At 49.7% G+C, this 18,349-nt stretch overlaps 1 protein-coding gene across 5 annotated transcripts in view; it reads left to right on the forward strand.

Moving 5' to 3' along the window:
- Nucleotides 1-17,640, forward strand: part of TRAF2 (TNF receptor associated factor 2) — a 52,641-nt gene extending 35,001 nt beyond the window's left edge. For 4 of the 5 annotated variants that reach the window (XM_065572289.1, XM_065572288.1, XM_008173812.4 and 1 more), the window contains exons 6-11: nucleotides 1,355-1,429; nucleotides 4,273-4,347; nucleotides 5,971-6,330; nucleotides 7,592-7,769; nucleotides 10,759-10,907; nucleotides 11,984-17,640. In XM_065572289.1, the coding sequence (XP_065428361.1) occupies nucleotides 1,355-1,429; nucleotides 4,273-4,347; nucleotides 5,971-6,330; nucleotides 7,592-7,769; nucleotides 10,759-10,907; nucleotides 11,984-12,202 (1,056 nt within the window). In that variant the 3' untranslated portion in view covers nucleotides 12,203-17,640. The remainder of the gene's footprint in view (nucleotides 1-1,354; nucleotides 1,430-4,272; nucleotides 4,348-5,970; nucleotides 6,331-7,591; nucleotides 7,770-10,758; nucleotides 10,908-11,983) is intronic. The other variant, XM_024110384.3, reaches the window with a different exon arrangement.
- Nucleotides 17,641-18,349: the final 709 nt, after the last annotated feature.

The following is an 18,349-nucleotide window of genomic DNA, read 5'->3' on the forward strand; positions in this document are numbered from 1 at the left end:
GAGCCCTCCAGACCGGTGGCCAGGACCCAGGCAGTGTGAGTGCCACTGAAAATCAACTCGGGTGCTGCCTTTGGCACGCGTGCCATAGGTTACCTACCCCTGCTTTAGACTATGGAAGGGAGACAGGAATTAGTGAAACATGAATATGAGTTAGCAATTGGATTTCTCTTTTCGGTTTCTAATGTGGTGGGAGAAATGTAGCTAGTGGTTTAAAAAACAAAACTAGTATTTAAGAGTGTGAGTTTGTACAGTATGAACTTGACCAGCAAGGTTCCCAAATAGTTCAGATTTTAGACAAGGAAAGAACTGTGTATTTATAAAAGGAAGTTAATTAAAATGAATGAGTTTCTAGTGCTAAGTGAACAATCCTATATATTTAATCTGTTTTAATCTGACTTGCAATCTATGTATAAGCAATAGAACTCCAGTAGAGTATCAAAAAGATGACATAACCTACCTGGCACATAAGAAGAGTACTAAAACACGTTGTCTAGATTTCCCTTTTGAGTAGGAGATTTTAACTTACACAAGATTGAGTGCTTAGACATTTTGCTTATTGTAGAACTAATGTAGGAAGAGAGGATTTCAGCACTACAGGAATGATAAAGAAGAGAGGAAGGTGTTAAGAGTTCCCATTTTAATTCTTACCAGTAGCTTCTTTTATCTGTTGAGGGTCAAAAAATCAGGTTTCTAGGGTCATTTTTGTGTATTCTCTTTTCCATCCTAAAACAAAGTTTGTACTGCAGAACAAATGTAGTATGTGTGGTTTTTAAAAAATCGTTATTTTTAAAATATGGTTGTCTTTCTGGTTGGTTGAGAAGCATTTGCTTGGTGAACTGATCTGGACAATGGAGGCAACATTGGAAAGCTCATGATCTGTAGCTGTCAAGTGTGGCTTTGGGGTTTTAATTCAGCCAACTGGTGTCTGTCATGACTGGTAGATCATGGAAACTTCTTACCAGGAGGGTGGGTTTTTTTCACATAATTCTCCTGAACGTGTGTTTTCCTGGCAAAGCTACAACTGTAGTTTCCTCTTGATTATGTCATTCCATTAAAGAAGTAATTTGATTTTTCTCACCATTAGTATGAGCTGAAACTAACACTCTTTTAAATCAAGCTGAGTACTTGGAAAGGCACAAAGGCACCCAAACACCATAACAGCCTGGAAACTGCAATGTAGAAACATGACTTGACATGCAGAAACACCACAATTAGGCCAGGATTTGATTTATGTGCTGTCATATGACAGGCCTTTTGCTAGTAAAATGTATTTGTAATGAAGTATTGGATCCATTGAGTTTAATATCAAAGCTGTTTTAGGTGAACAAATGGCCTCTTGTCACTTCTTTTATAGGCTCACGATGAGATCTGTCCTAAATTTCCACTGAGTTGTGAGGGCTGTGGGAAGAAGAAGATTCCAAGAGAGAAGGTATTTGAACATTCTTGTTTCATAGCACACACTGCATGTGGTTTGAGTTCTGACAGAATGTGACTTGAATTCTATGAGCGTAGAAGAGCTAGAATGTTCATTCTCTATTGAGGAGTGAAGGAAAACAATAAAACACATTTAATTTTGAGAGACAGCTACCATTCACACCCAGTTACAATGTTCCATAAGGCTCTTAGCACTGGTGTTGTCTCAATTTGTGAAGCACTATAATTACTCAATCTTTTTCCATGAGTAGTGAGTAACTCCACCTAAATCAGACTCTGATTCATGCTATATTTGGGTGCTCACCACAATGACCAGAGAGACTCTTTCCTCCTTGCATAGTGGGTAACTTATCCTAGGTAAACATCTTCTATTGGACCAACTTCTGTTGGAGAGAGAGACAAGCTTACACAGAGGTCAGAACTTGTCTCTCTCACCAACAGAAGTTGGCCCAATAAAACATATTAGCTCACCAACCTTGTCTCTTATATCCTAGGACCATCATGGCCAGAACAACACTTATCCTAGGTGATACAGTTACGTTAACTGCTGTAGTTAGTAGGGAAAGAACGCCACTATCCCACTAAATGAAAAACTTACAACCCTTCAGACCTAGCATTAGACTCCACATCGATTGCCCAAAGAGTGACTCTTGGGACAAGCGATGAGGCACTGAAGTTCTAAAACCTTGATTGTGAGTCACCGTGGAAAAGTGTACCCCTCGGTCACTCTCCCATCTAATAACTGAGAGCTGCCTTGGGGCAGCTGAAATGGGAACAGGAGAGAGTGTGAAAAGTTGGGTAAAGAAGGCTTCAAAGTGGACAGTAGCAGAGGCCTCAACTCCTATAGCCTTGGCATTGTGATCATTGGACGCTAATCTGCCTGAGTCTGAAATCTGAAGCCATTACAGGTGACCCAGACTTGTACCAATAGGGAGTGGGACTTTCAGTGGTTTAAAGTTTTAACTTCCTCTCTCTTTCCTTTCTCTCCAAACTTTTTGTTGCTCCACAGTAGACATTGTCCCAGCATAACCATGCTGCTGCGTGTAACTCAGAGAATAACTTGAATCACTAAGGGTCTAGCTACACGGTGCGTTAGTCTGCACTAGAGGGGTGTAAATTCTAGTGCGCACTAGCATATTGCACGCTAACTGGTCCACGTTGTCCCTGATGGTGCGCACTAAAAGTTCCCCCCGAGGTCATAGTGTAATACCTAGGGAACTTTTGGCGTGCACTAGAGCACTTTTAGTGTGCACCAGTAGGGTTCATACAGCCAGTTAGTGCGCAATGCACCAGTGCGCACTAGAATTACACCCCTCTTGTGCGGACTAATGCACCGTGTGGACAAGCCCCCTAACTAAGTGAGTCACCTGGGTGTGGGAGTATTTGTCAAATTAATCAAATCCCTTTTCATTTCCACATAATGAGGCATGTGGCTGTGAATTGTCACTCAGTAGAGGCCCAGCATATCTAATTGGTAGAAGGAAGATTTAAAAACAGGATGATGTGTGCCAGTGCCTGTTTGGGCTCTCATGTGCGGTATGATTAGCACTAACAACTCCATGCTCCAGTGTAGGCTGTGGGCACTTCCCTCCAAAGGGTATGCAGCCGTAGTCCTGGAGGGCAGCTACCAAAAAGCCATTGCCATGCTGAGAAGCAGCAGATTTTGGTGTGTTTGAGGTACAGCGTCTCCTATCTCCACAAAGGATTACTGGACCCAGCAAGAGGGCATCTGCTTGTGGCAGAGTGTTTGCAGTAAGGACTCAAACAGGAAATAACATGAGCACACTCCTAGTTCTTAGGTCTTTAACACTTAGCTGGAAATAAAAATACCAAGCTGTGATGTGATCTCACCACACTGCATTGGGAGCCATAATTGTATAAAGTCATGGGTTTGATACAATGCACCATCTTGAACAGCCTCCAGGCACAGTTACTCCAGAGAAGTGAACTGGAAAATATGCGGGGGAGAGGGGAAGCTTTAGGACTCCCTGCAAGCAGCAGCAGGACCGCTAAGGGTGGAATGTCACCCTTACTCTTGAAACCTCCTGGCTTTGGTTGGCTTGTGACAGCCATGACTCTGTTTTATTGCTCAGTTACGTGATTGTGAAACCTGACAAAGTTGAAAGAATGTTCATCTGTCCAAAATGGCTGTTCCACCCCTGGCAAAGCGTATGGGCTTGCCATATGGCATCACTTTGAAAGGGTGTGCCATCGGTCACGCTAATCCGCATTGAGCTGGCACATTTTGTATGTGCTTCTGGGAAGGAGCAAGACCTTGCAGCCATTTTTTTTTTAAAGGAGCTTCATTTTCAGTTGCAAAGGATGTTTGAGTTATGGTGAGCGCTGCAATGAGGTCCCCACCTTTAGTAGGTGGCATCTTGTCTTAACTGGCCACTTCAGAGTAATCCCAGGGCTTCCTATGCAGCTTTGTTTGGCCAGGTGCTCGTCTGCCATGTTTGTCTGTTCTCTTGGACAGTCCCTGAAGACAGATCTCATTATGCAGGCGATGGTCAATTGTATCTTCACTAAGTGGCAGGTGGGATTATCCCTGCTCCCCCTGGGCCCTGCCAATCCCTGCATTGTATCCTGTGCTGTTGGGGCACCTAGAGAGGAAGTGCCCGATCAATACCACTGGGTGAAACAACTCTCTGGCCCTTAAGCACTGTTGGATCAGCTTCATGGACCACAACTGTGTCATGAGCAGTAAAGGGTCAGTTATCCTCTAGTTCATCTTCACCTTCCTGTCTTGTCTTGGGTGTAGGGCGTGGAGTTTCTTGGGGTGTGTAAAATGGAAGAATTAGGCTTATATTTGACATGTTGTTTTAACCTTTTCTGTAGTTTCAGGACCACGTGAAGACTTGTGGCAAATGTAAAGTGCCTTGCAGATTTCAGGTTGTCGGCTGCACTGAGATGGTAAGGCCAGTTTCTTAATATTTGTCTAGGGCCTTGTCTTCACTGCAGTGTTCGCTTTTGGTATCAGTTGAGCGTCGCCCCAGCTTGTCTTGCATCCACACACACAGAGCTCTAGATGGAGTGAAGTGAAACTAGCCGGCCTGGGGTGGGGGTTGACGTTTGAGTGCTGCTGCTGATCTAGCTAAGCAGTGGGAATGCAGCTTATGTCTGAGACTGTTTCTGTCCAGTCTCCAGACTGGACGTATCTAGAGAATTCACCGATTTCCTCGGGGCAGGAAAATACCTCGTAGCAGAATGCTAATATACAGAGAAAGCAGACTCTCCTGTTCCCTGGGTACACGGTTTAGGGGTCGTCCTTATAGACTGTTTTGTGGGGAGGTGTGTCCAGGCTTCTGAGCTTGACCAATGAAGGCTAATAGTCACTCTTGTCTCTGGATCCGGGTGTGGTGGGGAATGGAAGAGAAGCCGTTCAGTAAGCTCTCCAGGGAGGTGAATAGCAAACTCCCCGTGCTTAAAGTCAGGCTGCTGCTGAGGGATGCCAAACCACGCTGATAATCTACCTTTAAAGACTGGGGCTTATCTCCCTGGGAATAGGACACATTTTTCATTCTGGGCCCTAACCTGCAAGCACTTTGCACACGACCCCCCAGTTGACCCTACACAACTGCAAATAATTTCAGCCCGTCTGTAACTCACTAGATCCAAGTCCGGGCAGCCCAGCAGCCTTTAGATGCTGAAAGTACAAATCAGCCTGAGTGCAGTAAAGAAGACTTCCTGGATCAGGACCAGGATTGGTTTATTAGATCCTTTTGGTGTTGGAGCCAGAACCCAGAGGAATGCTTTTGGCATCTGCCTGCAGTAATTTAGCTGAGTGGTACTTTCAGCTATGCAGTAGCATGCCATAGCACACTGCTGCAAGCAAGTGCCAAAGGAGGTTGGTAATGCCTGAGGAGTAAGCCATGCGTGTGTGGGGGGGAGAGGGGAGGATGGGGCAGGCAGTCTTCAGACAGTGAGAATTGGGAGAGTAGTAAACATCTGCATTGAGAACATGCCAAAGGATAGGGCTCAGATGGCTTTCGTGTAATTCCTGAGTAGCTGGGAGCATGGTGTTATTACAGACGTGATTTTATAAATAAATGACTCCTGATTCTGTGTGATGACTGAGCTTAGGGGTAAAGCACAGGACAGGGTATCAGCAGACATGGGTTCTGTTCCCAGCTCTACCCATGACTCACTTTGGCAAGTCACCTCCTCTCTTTGTGGCTTGGGGATAATAATAGTAACACATCCCCTCCTGGAGGTTTCGAGAGGGTTCATTCACTAATGTTTGTAAAGTGCTTCTGAGGGATCCTTGGACTGAAAATGCTATAGAAGGGAGGCAAAGCTTTATCATATCTACAGTGGGGTGAATGTTCAACATCTGTCATTGTGTAAGATTAGAATTTTCCTTTAAAAAAACCTGCTTGCTGTTGGATAGTTTGTAACTGTGTCTTTCTTTGCATTACCCTTTGCTTTTATCAGTTACAGTTGTAACCCGGAGGGGATGAATGTGTCCTGTGGAGCTTGTGCCATAGTGGGAAGCTAACTGGCTGCAAATGGGAATGTGTATTTCTTTTTCTGCAGGTGGAAAATGAAAAGCTGCTGGAGCACGAAAGCAAATGTGTGGGGGAGCATCTGTATATGTTGTTGGGCTTTGTGCTCAGCCTCAAGGCTGAGTCTGGAGACTTAAAGCACCAGTCAACCCTTGCGTCAGTGCAGGACAACTCCATGCTCTTAACAACCAATTCGCTGTGCTCTGAATCAGAGCTCTCTGAGTCCTTGGAGCTGCGGGGAAGGTGCGAGGCCCTGGAGAGGAAGACTCTCACATTTGAGAATATTGTGTGTGTGCTGAATCGGGAAGTGGAAAGAGTGTCTCTGACAGCGGAGGCGTATAGCCGGCAGCATCGGCTGGATCAGGAGAAAATTGAAATGCTCAGTAACAAGGTCTGTAACCTCTGGCTTTGGGCTTCTGATTCTTTGTGTTCTGTGAACATCTTTCAAATCATTTGTCCCAGTAATTTAAAATGCTTAGCCTGAGTGCGGGTGTAACGCGTGTAGGGGCTGTGACGTGACCTCATGGCTATCAGGAGCCGAGCTATGAGTATATTTGAGAGGTTCTGAGGAAAGGCTCTCTGGACAGGTACTCCTGTGAGATGTACAGAGGAGGCAGCATGTTAGCTTTCTGGATGCTGAAAGATCCCTCCAGCGTTTGTAATAATCCCTGAGCCTGGTCAGCTCCCCACCCTTATAGTGGGAGACCCTGAATTTCTACCCTCTTATCTGCACCCTCAGCTTGTCGACTCTAGAAAGATTTGCTGCTTTAATTGTTCCAGCCTAGTTAAAGCAGCAAACCTCCCCACACTAGTGTGGGTGGGAACTGAAATGAGCCAATAAGGCATCTTTATACTGGTACACGTGTGTCCACACTAGCGGTTATACTGGTATAACTGTATTGGTAAAAACTCACATCTCCAACTGACATAGTTACTTACACAAGTATAACTTTTTGAGTGTAGACTAAGCCTTAGACATTTCCAGGGTGCCCATCACCCTAGTATCTAGATGCCATCTCAAAATCATATACGTGTTAGAGCAGGAAAAGACCTGTTATATAGGTCATCCTCCTACAGTACGAAACTGATCCCCTACCTACAGGATGCTCTGCTATCTTTGTCAGGCTCTAGGTTTGCATTCTCATTGTACTCTAGACACAGTGTCCATGGGAGCTCTATGATAGGTAGCATACCTTTGTTTTCCAGAGGTATGATCTCGCAAAGCAGACGCCACAATACTGTTTAGAACCCTGCTTGACTCGATTTGTCGGTTTCTCTGTCCCTCGGTTCAGTTTTGTCACAAACGTTGGTTTTCCACCCCCCACCCTTAATGTTCTTAATGGAGTGGAGACCAACACTTCATCCTTCATTGACTGGATTCTGCCATCCACAGCTGGAAAGTGCCCTGCTCTGGCAGTGAAGAGAGGTGTTGGTTAACTGTTTGCTCAAGAGCAGCAGGGCGATCTCAAATTATTTTTAGTGAGTTGGCCAACAATGGTGGATTTCTTCCCTCTCCTGGCCACCATCATATCTGGAGAACATTCCCCACCAAAGATCCGGCCTGAATGATGTTCACAGGATCCCTTGACTTTCCTGGGTCCCTTAGCAGCTTATATTTCTAAACAAGGTGCTCTGTGTATTCCACTCATCAGGTCCGGCAGCTGGAAAGGAGCATTGGACTGAAAGATCTGGCCATGGCTGACATGGAGCAAAAGATCCGTGATATGGAAGCTTCGACCTATGATGGCGTTTTCATCTGGAAGATTACAGACTTTGCCAGAAAACGTCAGGAAGCGATAGCCGGCCGCTGTCCTGCCGTCTTCTCTCCAGGTTGTTACCTAGAAATTAGCAAAATACTGTGAGGCTTTCCATGCTGCAGCTGTGCCCAGTCATTTGACTAGTGTTGAAATTGACATGTGGCATGCAGAGAGTGTTTCTTCCGAGTTCTTTCCCTCACCCCCCAAGAATGCAGTAGAGACGGATTTTTTACAGTGAGCTAAGTGAAACTGCATTGCTACAAGATATCCCTTTTTCCCTGCATACAGAAGACTTTTCTTTCCCTAACAGGAAATGTAGCCCTCCTAGGCCCAGAAATAGCCCTGCAATAATAGCCCTTTTTACATAGTACCACCCAGATTAGGGCCATCGGGGAGATGGTAAGCCAGGGAAGGAATTGAGGTACCTAGAGCATAACATGACAATATACAGTGTGTCCACAGGGACTGAGAAACATGCATATCTCCAGCAAGGCTTGTGCAGCTGCCTGCTCTTCAGATAAAGTCAGCATGCTCACCCCAGCCATGCAGCATTCCTGAGCTTCTAGAGGCTCCAGATCACTGCCCGTGTTCTTGTCTGAGCTGTGAACTTGCTAAAGCAGCAGCATCCCAGCACTTCAGACACCATCTCTTTGGAGGACGTCAGTGCTAAGTGAGCCATGGAGTCTGCTGGTGCCAGAGTTGAGGGATATGTGCCATCAGGAACAGCTCTGGGTCTTAAGCCAGCAGGACGATTCCTTTTTAAAGCAGCCAGTCCTTGGAACTGCACACAAGCCAGAGACAGACTAGTTTAAACGGACAATCTAAAGAACCGTTTTAAAACGCCAGTTGTTATTATTTGTATATTGTGCGGTGTCTTTTTTTATTCTCTATCCAAAATGTTTTTGCCCCTTGGAAAATCCCTTTTCTCTTCCAGTTTTTCAGTGGAACGGAAGCTTTCCCATAACTGTGTTTTGCTCTACTAACTCTGGCCCTGTCACTGGAACTTCCTCTTAAAAACAGTGGTCAGCCTTGAAACCCCCTAGACTCCCTGAGAGTAGAGCTTCACGGTCTAGCAGGGTCTACTCTGCCCTTCGTATTTCTGAAGCAGACACACTGAGTTCCACGCCATTTTGTGTGCACCTTTGAGATGAGACCTTAAAATCTGACAGCCTGTCTGCTCTCTGGGCACTAAACTCATACAGCCCTGGAGGGGTTTGACCCAGTTTCCTTGGCCTAAATGTCTCCTCTCTCTCACCCCCACTTCCCTTCTTGTGTAACATGCTATATGCTGGCTGATGCCTAGCCTCTTCCCCAGAGGTGGCTGCATTTCAGTAGTGCTGTATGGCGAAAACACTTTGGAGTGAGATGCTGTATAAGATATGAATTCTTACAACCTGTGTCACATGGTTATTAATGAGCCAGGATCACTGATGATCTCACAGCTGTAGGAACAGTGTGGTTTTTAAATTGCTGCAACAAAGGGCACATAGACATTTGTGGATCCTGTTGCAAACAGGGTGGTTGTTCTTGTTCAAGCCCCAAGGCCCACAGAAAAGCAGTGTGTTGTGCTTGCTTTGAAAGGGACTGGAAATGAGAGAGAGAGAGAGAGGCTTTTTCATGGAAAAACACTTGAGAAGAGACTTATCTGCCAGCACCTGAGTTTCCTGCGTGTTACTTAGACCCAGCACCAGGCAGGAAGCTGCAATCCTGATGCTGCGTTAGCTATGCAGAAATGAGGCAGAGAAACAGAGGTTAGGATTGGTTAAAAATTGCCTTGTGGGAGTGTAGTTTTTCTTACTGAGCTAAATGGAGACTTGGTGCAGACTTCTAGCATACGTGTCTCTGGTACTTTGCTGGCTGGTCTGTCTTCACCTGAGCTGGCCTCGTACTTTGCTCAGCTGTCCCTCCCCTTCTTCCCTCAGTGTGTTTTTGAATTCTGTAACCTTTGGAGGCCCCATTGTGCCGAGTACTGCACAGCTCCATAGTGGCAGTGGCAGGCTCTGCCCCCAGGAGCGGACAGTCTGCACCGACAGACGGTGCAACGGGGAATAGAGATGAAGTGACTTGTCAGTGCCAGAGCCAAGAGTAGCAGCCAGCTCTCCTAAGTCCCAGCTCGGTGCCTCTGTGCATCCTGTCCTAACAGTGCACGCAGCCCCTTCCTGATCACGTTACCCTCCACGTGCACACAAGCTACCCATTCCCCTCCCGTTCTACCCGTGTTAGCACGTTGTAGATCCACACCGGTGCATTGTTACGAATGGGCTGTTCCCGGTGAGCCTCCTCCAAAAGCACACTGTGCAACATAGCCGCAGCTAGGCACAGTGTGTTCTCTCCTTCCTTGTGGAAAAGGAGATGCCTAGCGTAAAGAAAGAGGGAAGGAAAGGTGGTGGCTGAATGTAAAGCTACACCTCTGCCCTGTTTTGAAGTCATTTGAGTGTTCTTGGCAAGGTGGAGCTCAGTACCTGGGCTCCAGGGCAAGTACAAAGGTGCCTGAGCGGGTGTTGTGTCCGCCAGCCTGAGATCTCCGCTGCAGTTTGGGCTCTTTCCTGCTTGTACACTCCTTGCTCGTCACAAAGGGGAGTAGCCAGTCTAGGCCCTCAGTGACACTGTGCCCTTTAACAGGGTGTGGCTGGCCCTGTCACTGGAACGTAGGCAGCAGTGGGATTGTTTCCTAAGCAGGTATAGGCTCCAACTCCATCTGGCAGCATGGGGTTGTCTCTGCAGGGCAGGAGAAGAGTGGCGGGAAGTGCTTTAAAGGTCAGCAGTTTCCTTGTTCTTGTCCTGTAACAGTAGGCGCATGTTAACTGGGCCTAGTCCTCAGGTACTGGGGCCCCCGTGACTTGGGTGCTTTTAAATACATGTGCCACCGTTTATTAGCCCCCTTTATCTTCACCCAACGGAGCTGCTCCTGTGGGACCCCGGCTCAGGGAGCCCTCCCCTACGTATGCTTCAAAAGCCAAAGTCTATAGACAGTTGAAACTGTTTGGGAACCGTCTGGGCTCCCTGCTGCCCTGGCCCCTGTTCTGCACAGCTGTTTATTCTCGATGTCTTGTGTCACGTAGCCTTCTACACAAGCAAATACGGCTATAGGATGTGCCTGCGTGTGTACCTAAATGGGGACGGCACTGGACGTGGGACCCACTTGTCTCTGTTCTTTGTGGTGATGAAAGGACCCAACGACGCGCTTCTGCGATGGCCCTTCAACCAGAAGGTAGGTGCTGGGAGTGAGCGCAGAGCCAGTCCTGGTGCCTGAAAGGCCTGCCTTGGCTTTATTCCCCCTGGGGCCGCTCCGATACCTGCTCTGCTAGCCAGAGAGCTGGCACGTCCAGCAAGCAGGGGCAGAGAATGCACTAGCCCAGGGGTTCTCAAACGTCATTGCACCACGACCCCTTCTGACAAGGGCTTCAGCTCCAGGCAGGGGACCTGTAACCTGAGCCCCGCTGTCCAGGGCTGAAGCACTTGGGCTTCGGCTTTGACCCCAGGTGGTGGGGCTCAGGCTTCAGTTTCCATCCCAGGCCCCAGCAAGTCTAAGCCAGCCCTGGCGACCCCATTAAAATGGGGTCCCGACCCACAGTTTGAGAACCGCTGCACTAGCCATTTGGGGGAGCTCTTCCATGCAGGCTCCTGTCCTGATGAAAGCCCAGGATACTACGAGAGAGGCCCGGGGAGAGAGAAAAGATACAGTCAGGAGTGGGGTGATGATGTGTTTGGAGAATGACCAGAACTTTCATACTAACCACGCTGCGTGTGCGCTGATATTCAGGGACCCAGAACTGTGCTCCATGACTCTGAGCTGTCATCTTTATTTTCTAAATTAAATTTCTAAACCTTTGCAGTTGTGAAGAAAACCTTAAAAATAAGAACCAGGTATAAACTGATGCAGTGACATCTGCCTGACTCTGCAGACAGCCTGAAGCTCCCCATTGGAGCAGTGTGATCTGCTCCCTTCTCTCCAAGGGACATGCGTGCAATGGGGCAGGATCAAACTGAATATCAAAATCTGCAGCTGCTGGCTACCCGGGCTGCTGCGCGCACTTCATTTTCCCATTGAATTTAGCAAAGTCTCTAGTTGTCAGTCGATCTGACCCAAGTGCCCAGCAGAGAATGGGAGAAAGCAGGGAGCCTTCTTGCAGGGTGTAGATCTAGCTGGGGTTGGCATTACCCCATCTTGCTGCCACACGAGTGTGTTTGCAGCTTTCGAAAGGTAAAAATGAATGGGAGTCACAGACCGGGGGTTGCATGTCTCTCTATTTCTTCATGCTCTTTCTCTTGTGTATTCACCTCTAGGTGACCCTGATGCTGCTGGATCAGAATAACCGGGAGCACATTATCGACGCTTTCCGCCCCGATGTGACGTCATCGTCCTTTCAGCGACCCGTCACCGAGATGAACATTGCCAGTGGCTGCCCACTCTTCTGCCCTGTTTCCAAGATGGAGGCCAAGAACTCTTACGTGCGTGACGACGCCATCTTTATTAAAGCCATCGTAGATCTCACGGGCCTCTAAAGCCTCCTCCCCACCAGGAGCATTGAGCACAGTGCCAGCCGACCAGGGCTCGCCCTCCCGGTGCTGCACCCTCAGCATGCCCCAGAGCAGGGGCAAAGTCCAGACCTGGCCCCGTCCCTGAAGGGACCTGCTCCGCTCTGAGTGGAAATGCAGTGTCTGATGGGAACCCTCCCTTGGTGTCAAAACACCAGCTTCTCTAGTGCAGATCTTCCTTGAGAAGAGGCTTGTGTTGAGGTTAGTTGAGTTTGATCCATGATCAATGGGGACTGGATGATCCCCTGCAGGAATCAGCTACCAGGGCTCCCTGCACCCAGGTTTCAAGCTAAAACGAAGGCAGCTCTTTTGTACTTGTTTAACGTACAGCTCCTACAATGGAACAGGCATTCAGCCTGCCCAGAGCACCACTGCACATAGCCCTTTGGCCAGGCTCTTTCGTTCTCTTAGGAGATCTCCGTGTTAGAGGGAGCTGGTTTCTCTCTGGTGTTTTTCTTAAAGGTTCTGTAATTCTGTGTTGCTGGTTGGTTTGATCTTTGACATGAGGGAAGACGTGGACTAGGAGCAGGCAGAGGAGGTGTGAGGGCTTCGCACGGCAGAGATAGTTGTTAGCTCTCAGTGAGAGGGAAGCAGTTTAGCACAGTCTCACTGGCCTCTCTTTGGCAGCCATAGCTGCAGAGGCACTTTGAGTGGGGCTGTATGTCCGTAGGGCAAGAGGGAGCTGTTCTCAGTGTCCATGTCAAAGAAGACCCAAACCCCAGCCTGCGTTTTATCTGGAAGTGATCTGATGGGAGGGGAAGTGGAGAGTAAGGGAGGACAGCACCTGAGGAATATTTTCCTCCTTTCTTTCAGTGTGGGTCTCCTATAGAACCTACTGCTCCAGGTGCCTTTGGCATAGCTTGTGTTTTTAATGACCAAACAGATGAGTATTGTAACTCTCTGGAGCGGGTCCTGACCTAGGCAGAGAGGTGCCTTGGAATCTAATTTGTTGCCTGTTAATGGTTAACTCCTGGAGCTGGCCAGCCTTGCTCCCCCATGTGTGAGCTGGTTAGCACCCCAGGAATGAGGGTTTAGCCAAGAGGGAAGCTCATTAGCTCCTTTCCTCACTACTCTCATCCTGGCTTTTAGCACATCTCTTCATTTGCCTTTGCAGGCAGGCCCCTTCTGGTGTTCCCTCGCCTGGAGTTGTTGGTCCCCCACCGAGTGTCCTCCCGCAGGTGGCAGCTAATCTTGGGCTCTTCGCTCTATCAAGGGGGTTTAGTTGTTTACAAGGCTGGGGGTCTAACAGCCTCACCAGAACTGTGGCCCCGATTGCTGCATGGCCAGCTGTGTGCTCTCTCCAGCCAGCCAGTCTGCAGCTGCTTGGTTAGAAACTGCTTTCCCTGTGTACTCTTCCCTCCCTGGGCTCCTTGCACTCTGGCCCCAGTTTGCTGCCCCTTTGTCTATTTCGTGGAGAATGGGTCCCTCTCAGTGTGTTGCCATTGTGGCTAACTGGCCCCTCAGAGTTACTCTGTGGTGGTCACCTGTAACTCTGAAGTGGCCATTAGCCACTTTGGAGCCTTATTCTTTGTGGTTTTCTGTCTCCTCTCCCCCTGGGTCCTGTTCTCTCTCATCAGTACAAACCTTCAGGTTCTCTTTGGCCAAAGCACCCAGCTAGCTGCTTTTTGAACCATCCTTCAGGGGTTGTCCCAGCCCTGTCCAACTCCTCCCCTGCTCTTCTGGCCTGGAGGACAGGCAAAGAGGCTGGCCCTGCTGCCCACACCAGAGGTGCTCCCGGTGGTTGGCTCAAGCCCCCCAGAGAGCAACAGCCCCACTTCCAGTTAGCATCAGTGATCCGCTGCCTGTGTGCAGGGGAAGGAATTCTCTGTGGAACGATCACCAGTTAGCAAACGTAAGGGAATCCAGGATTGTGAAATTGTGGCCCTCTCCGTGGAGGAAGGCCATAGCCCCTCTGTGTCCTCTAAAGAGAGAGATTGTATGTTCCCCACTTGGGCTCAGGCCCAGGGGCATCTGCAGAGCTGAGGCACTTCTGCCTTCTCACTGTCGTAGCTAGGACCAGTGACAGGCTGTCCCACCACTGGAGCCTAGGCAGCGGCCTGCTTCAGTCCACTCGGCCCCCTACTCCGCCCAGCCCTTCCGCACACCTCAGCTGGGGTCAGAAATCTGTCAGTGGAGATGAGTTTTGATTCCAGGCTAGGGTGACAGGAAGCTTCTGTCAGGACTAAAGGGGTGCGTATGGGCTCGTGCCCACAGCGAAGTAAGCCAGCGGGGGTCTCCAGTACTGCACTGCTCCCCAGCTGAGCCGTTATTTACATGTATGTCGTTTCTGGGCCAGGAGCGGTGGCTGGTTCTCTCTCTTTGGATGGGGAGTTCTGCACACAGAGGGGCCAATAAACAGATGTAAAACAGCCGCCCCATGGGAGCCAAAGGGAATTAAATCCGCTCCCTTTAAAGACAGACATCTAGATCTTGGAGGGTCACGGGAGCAGGTGGGAGTCTGGGTAGGGTCTGGACAGTACTCCACAGCAAGCTGTCTGAGTGTCTGTGCTCTCCAAGCCCTGCCCAGACACCACCCACCGTTCCCTGCCCTGAGGCAGCGCTGCTGCGTGCCCAGTGGCAACAGGCCTGGGGGCTGTTCCGTTTCAGAACGCTGGATCCAGATGGGGCCCAACCCCTCAGGAACAGCCTGTTATGTGCACTCTCCAGCTCCCCGTTGCAGTGACTCTCCTGAGCCTTTGGGCGCTTGCTAAGAGAGGTTTCTCTACGTTGTCTGAGAAATGAGAGACTACACGTTCCTGTAGGCTGATTGGCTGTGCGCCGGGGCCAGCCAGACTCTTGGTACTACCGATCCACCGACAAGGCCTGGCGGAGTTAAACTGCTGCAGCAGAAGGCAGGGGGAGGTGATCTGTCCCCTGGTTTGGGAAGTACTAGCTTTGTCTTCAGTGGCCGGGGCTGGCTCTTAGAAACGTCACTGTCACTGCTAGGTTTGTCCCTCCACAGCAGCTGCCTTTGGGGGGGTTGAGCAGTCAGGCAGTCAGGGGACCTGGGCCCCAGAAGCTATCAAAGGTCTAAAGCCCTAGCAGGGACCCCCAGAGGTTTGAAAGGCATCTCTGGCCCATACTGTACATTGGCATCTGCTGTGGGTTCTGTCCAAAATTCAGTCGGGTGGCTGGGGTGGAACCCAGAGCCAGCTCCATATAGTGCTTGTGGCAGGAGACCAAGGTGGCTGCTCTCCCTCCCTGTGGAGAGGTGTTGGGATGAGTTTTTAGCCACGGTTCAAAGCCTACCCAGGCTGGCTGGGACGGGCTGCAGGAGCCGCCCTTACACGCATCATGCCACTCATCTAGTGCTCACAGGCATGCTGGGGCCTTCGCAGACACGGGCTGGGCCCCGCCCGCAGGAGCTGCTGTCAAACAGTGAGGGAAGAGGGCTCCAAAGAGGAGCAGCATCCAGATTCCCCCGCTGTTTTGCGCTGTGGCAATAGCGGGCTGCTGTGCAGCAAGATGGCCTCTGGCTGCTGCTGTGTCTTGTTAGACCACATTATGTGCAGTGCGGTGGCTCCAGCAAGCGATTCCGCCCGGCTATGGATGCTGTTAGTGGAGGCCCCGTTGATCCCGGTGTGACACACAAGGTGTTGGGGGATGCTCGCGTTGTCACTGCTGCACCTTCCCTTGTAGTATAAATTCACCCAACATCCAAAAAGCCTGCACTGGCTTCCTCCTAGAGCCCCAGTGTTCCCATGCTGGAGAAGGGCCCCCTAGTTCTATCCAGGCTGTAATTGACCAGAGGAGCCCAGCTCTGGCACAGAAGGAACCACCTGTTACAGTCATCTCATGGAAGAGGGTCCTCTCTGCATGAGCAAGCCTGTTCCAGCCGAGTGGATGGGGAGAGAAGGGGCCTTAGGTTCTGAGGAAGTCACTTGAAAGACTTGTTGCTTTTCATATTGCTCTCCCCAGGGCTGTTAGTCCCCGCATCACTTACCAGCTGTGCTAAGGTTGAAGGCTTTTCCCCTCCCCCCCCCCCCCCCAATTATTTCTCTGCAGCTTACTCCCTCCCTTCAATTACCTTCAGTGAAATTGATTGGCTGCCCCCTGCTGGTGGCTATGATGCAAATTCCCAGAGTGTGAGAGGCTAAATGGCACCTGTGCCCCGCAGCACCCACTTTGTGAAAAGGTGGGGGCTGGAAAGCCAGTGGAGGTGTGGCTGGTCACTGGATGGAAAGTAGGCATGGACAAGGCAGGTGGAACGTAGCTAAGGCTTGTACTGCAGCTACTGCCCGGGGTAGTTTTGTGCATGGATGCACTGAACTGCCCGCTCTGGGTGAATGTCACTGAGCCAGCTGTGAATACCTGCTTTGTGATGGCCTGTGATCCCAGTCTCCTACAACCTCCCTGAGTCCAGTCGGTAATGGGATAGTTGAATTACAGCTCCAGCTGTCCGTTTCACACCACTGCCTTGGCGGACACTAGTAACTCTGCCTGGCCAGCACCATATTGGGCTTTACAGGAGGCTTTTGCTAAGTCATGCAGGGGAGGATTCTTGTAAAATTCAAGCCTCTTTACCCCGAAGGCTGTGAGGGAAAGAAGCCTTAGGCCAGCACGCCAGTCCCAGCGGAGAGGAATCCGTGCTGAGGGGTGGTTGTGGTAGGATTGCTCAGGAGCAAAATTCAAAAGCAAACAAATCCCGTCTATGGCTAATCAACCAGAAGTGCAGTAGGTCAGGCTCCTGCGGGAGGGGCTCAGGTGCTGAGCTCCTACGGGAGTCTACGGCTCTGCAAACAGGCCACGTGCAGGCAGCCAGTGTATGGCCGAGGGGGAGGAGGTGGCCTTGTGATGAAGGAACAAGTTTGGTGAGAGGGGCTGTATAAGTTGAACTGCACTAGCCCTACTAGCCAGAGCGGGTGCTCTGACCAGGGATGCGAACATAGCTCTTTGCGGCTCACACCACGACTTTCCAGTGGACAGCAGCGATGTGAATGGTGAGCAGAAATGAGGCCTGGCAGTCAGGTTGCCCAACACTTCCATATTTTTATACATACGTATCCAGATGAGGCTCCAGATTCATTATCATGGCATTTTCTTGCCCCCAAAAGGTAGCTAAAGCAGAGATGGGATTTTACTTCTGCAGTGTCTCTCCTCTGAGGCATGACCATGTTTGTGTGGAACTCAGGGGGTGGGTTGTTCGGCACTTGTGGAAATGCCTTTAGTTTGATGTAGTTAATGAGTCTTTCAGGGGCCTGACCTGGTTGGTGATTGCTGTGTGCTAGCTTAGCCAGAACAATATTTCCTCCCTTAGCAGCTTTGCGACATCTTCCCTAGAGCAAGCACTAGGCTCTCACCTTTCATGGATGTGTCCAAACACACCTCAGAGGCTCCAACTGTGAAATGAAGTGTCCTCTGTGCTGTTGTATGAGTGAGACCATTAATAAAGTATTGTATCCCAAGGGAAGGCTGGACAGTAATGGGACAATATGCAGCACCATCAAGAATGGGAACTAGAAACTGTTTCTGTGAAACTGATGGCTTTGAAAGTGGGACCCCTCGTGTGCCACAGCCTCCTGCAGGAGTGGGGCTTGTCCCTTATTGCAGTTACTTTGCTAAAGAACAGGACAAATAATCCTTTTCCCACCCCCTTACTGTGGTTGCACATGCTGGGTCCCAGAGGTGCTGGGAGCTGTTCAGACACAGGCTCTACCCTGCTGAGTTTACCTACTTTGAAATAAGATGCAACAAGTGCATATGGGACTGGGAAGAAAGGGGCTCACCTGACTATAGACCCACCAGTCTATAAACCTTTGTTCAAAAGAGAGCCTGCCCCCCCGCTGCCGCTGGGTCATGGCTGGTCAGCCTGCCCCAGACGACACTCCTGGCCTATGTGAAGTACCTGTATTGCCCCCATTTCAGAGAAGGGAAAACAGGCAGCGACCACCACCATGGGGCTGGGGCAAGAACACAGCTCTGACTCTCAGCATGCTACTTTCAGCTCCCACCCCCATGCTCATTTCTCCAGCCCTCCCTGCTGGTAACATCACCCCCCAAATGGTACCTACATCCCCCTTTGGGATCCACTGCAAACTAGGAAACTCCCACAAAAAGCTGTAGAGGCTTAAAATCACTGTGTGCCTAAAGGTGCTCGCCCTGTTGGCTTCCTCT

Source organism: Chrysemys picta, chromosome 18 (assembly GCF_011386835.1).
Source record: "Chrysemys picta bellii isolate R12L10 chromosome 18, ASM1138683v2, whole genome shotgun sequence".
In the NCBI taxonomy this organism is placed as follows: Eukaryota; Metazoa; Chordata; order Testudines; family Emydidae; genus Chrysemys; species Chrysemys picta.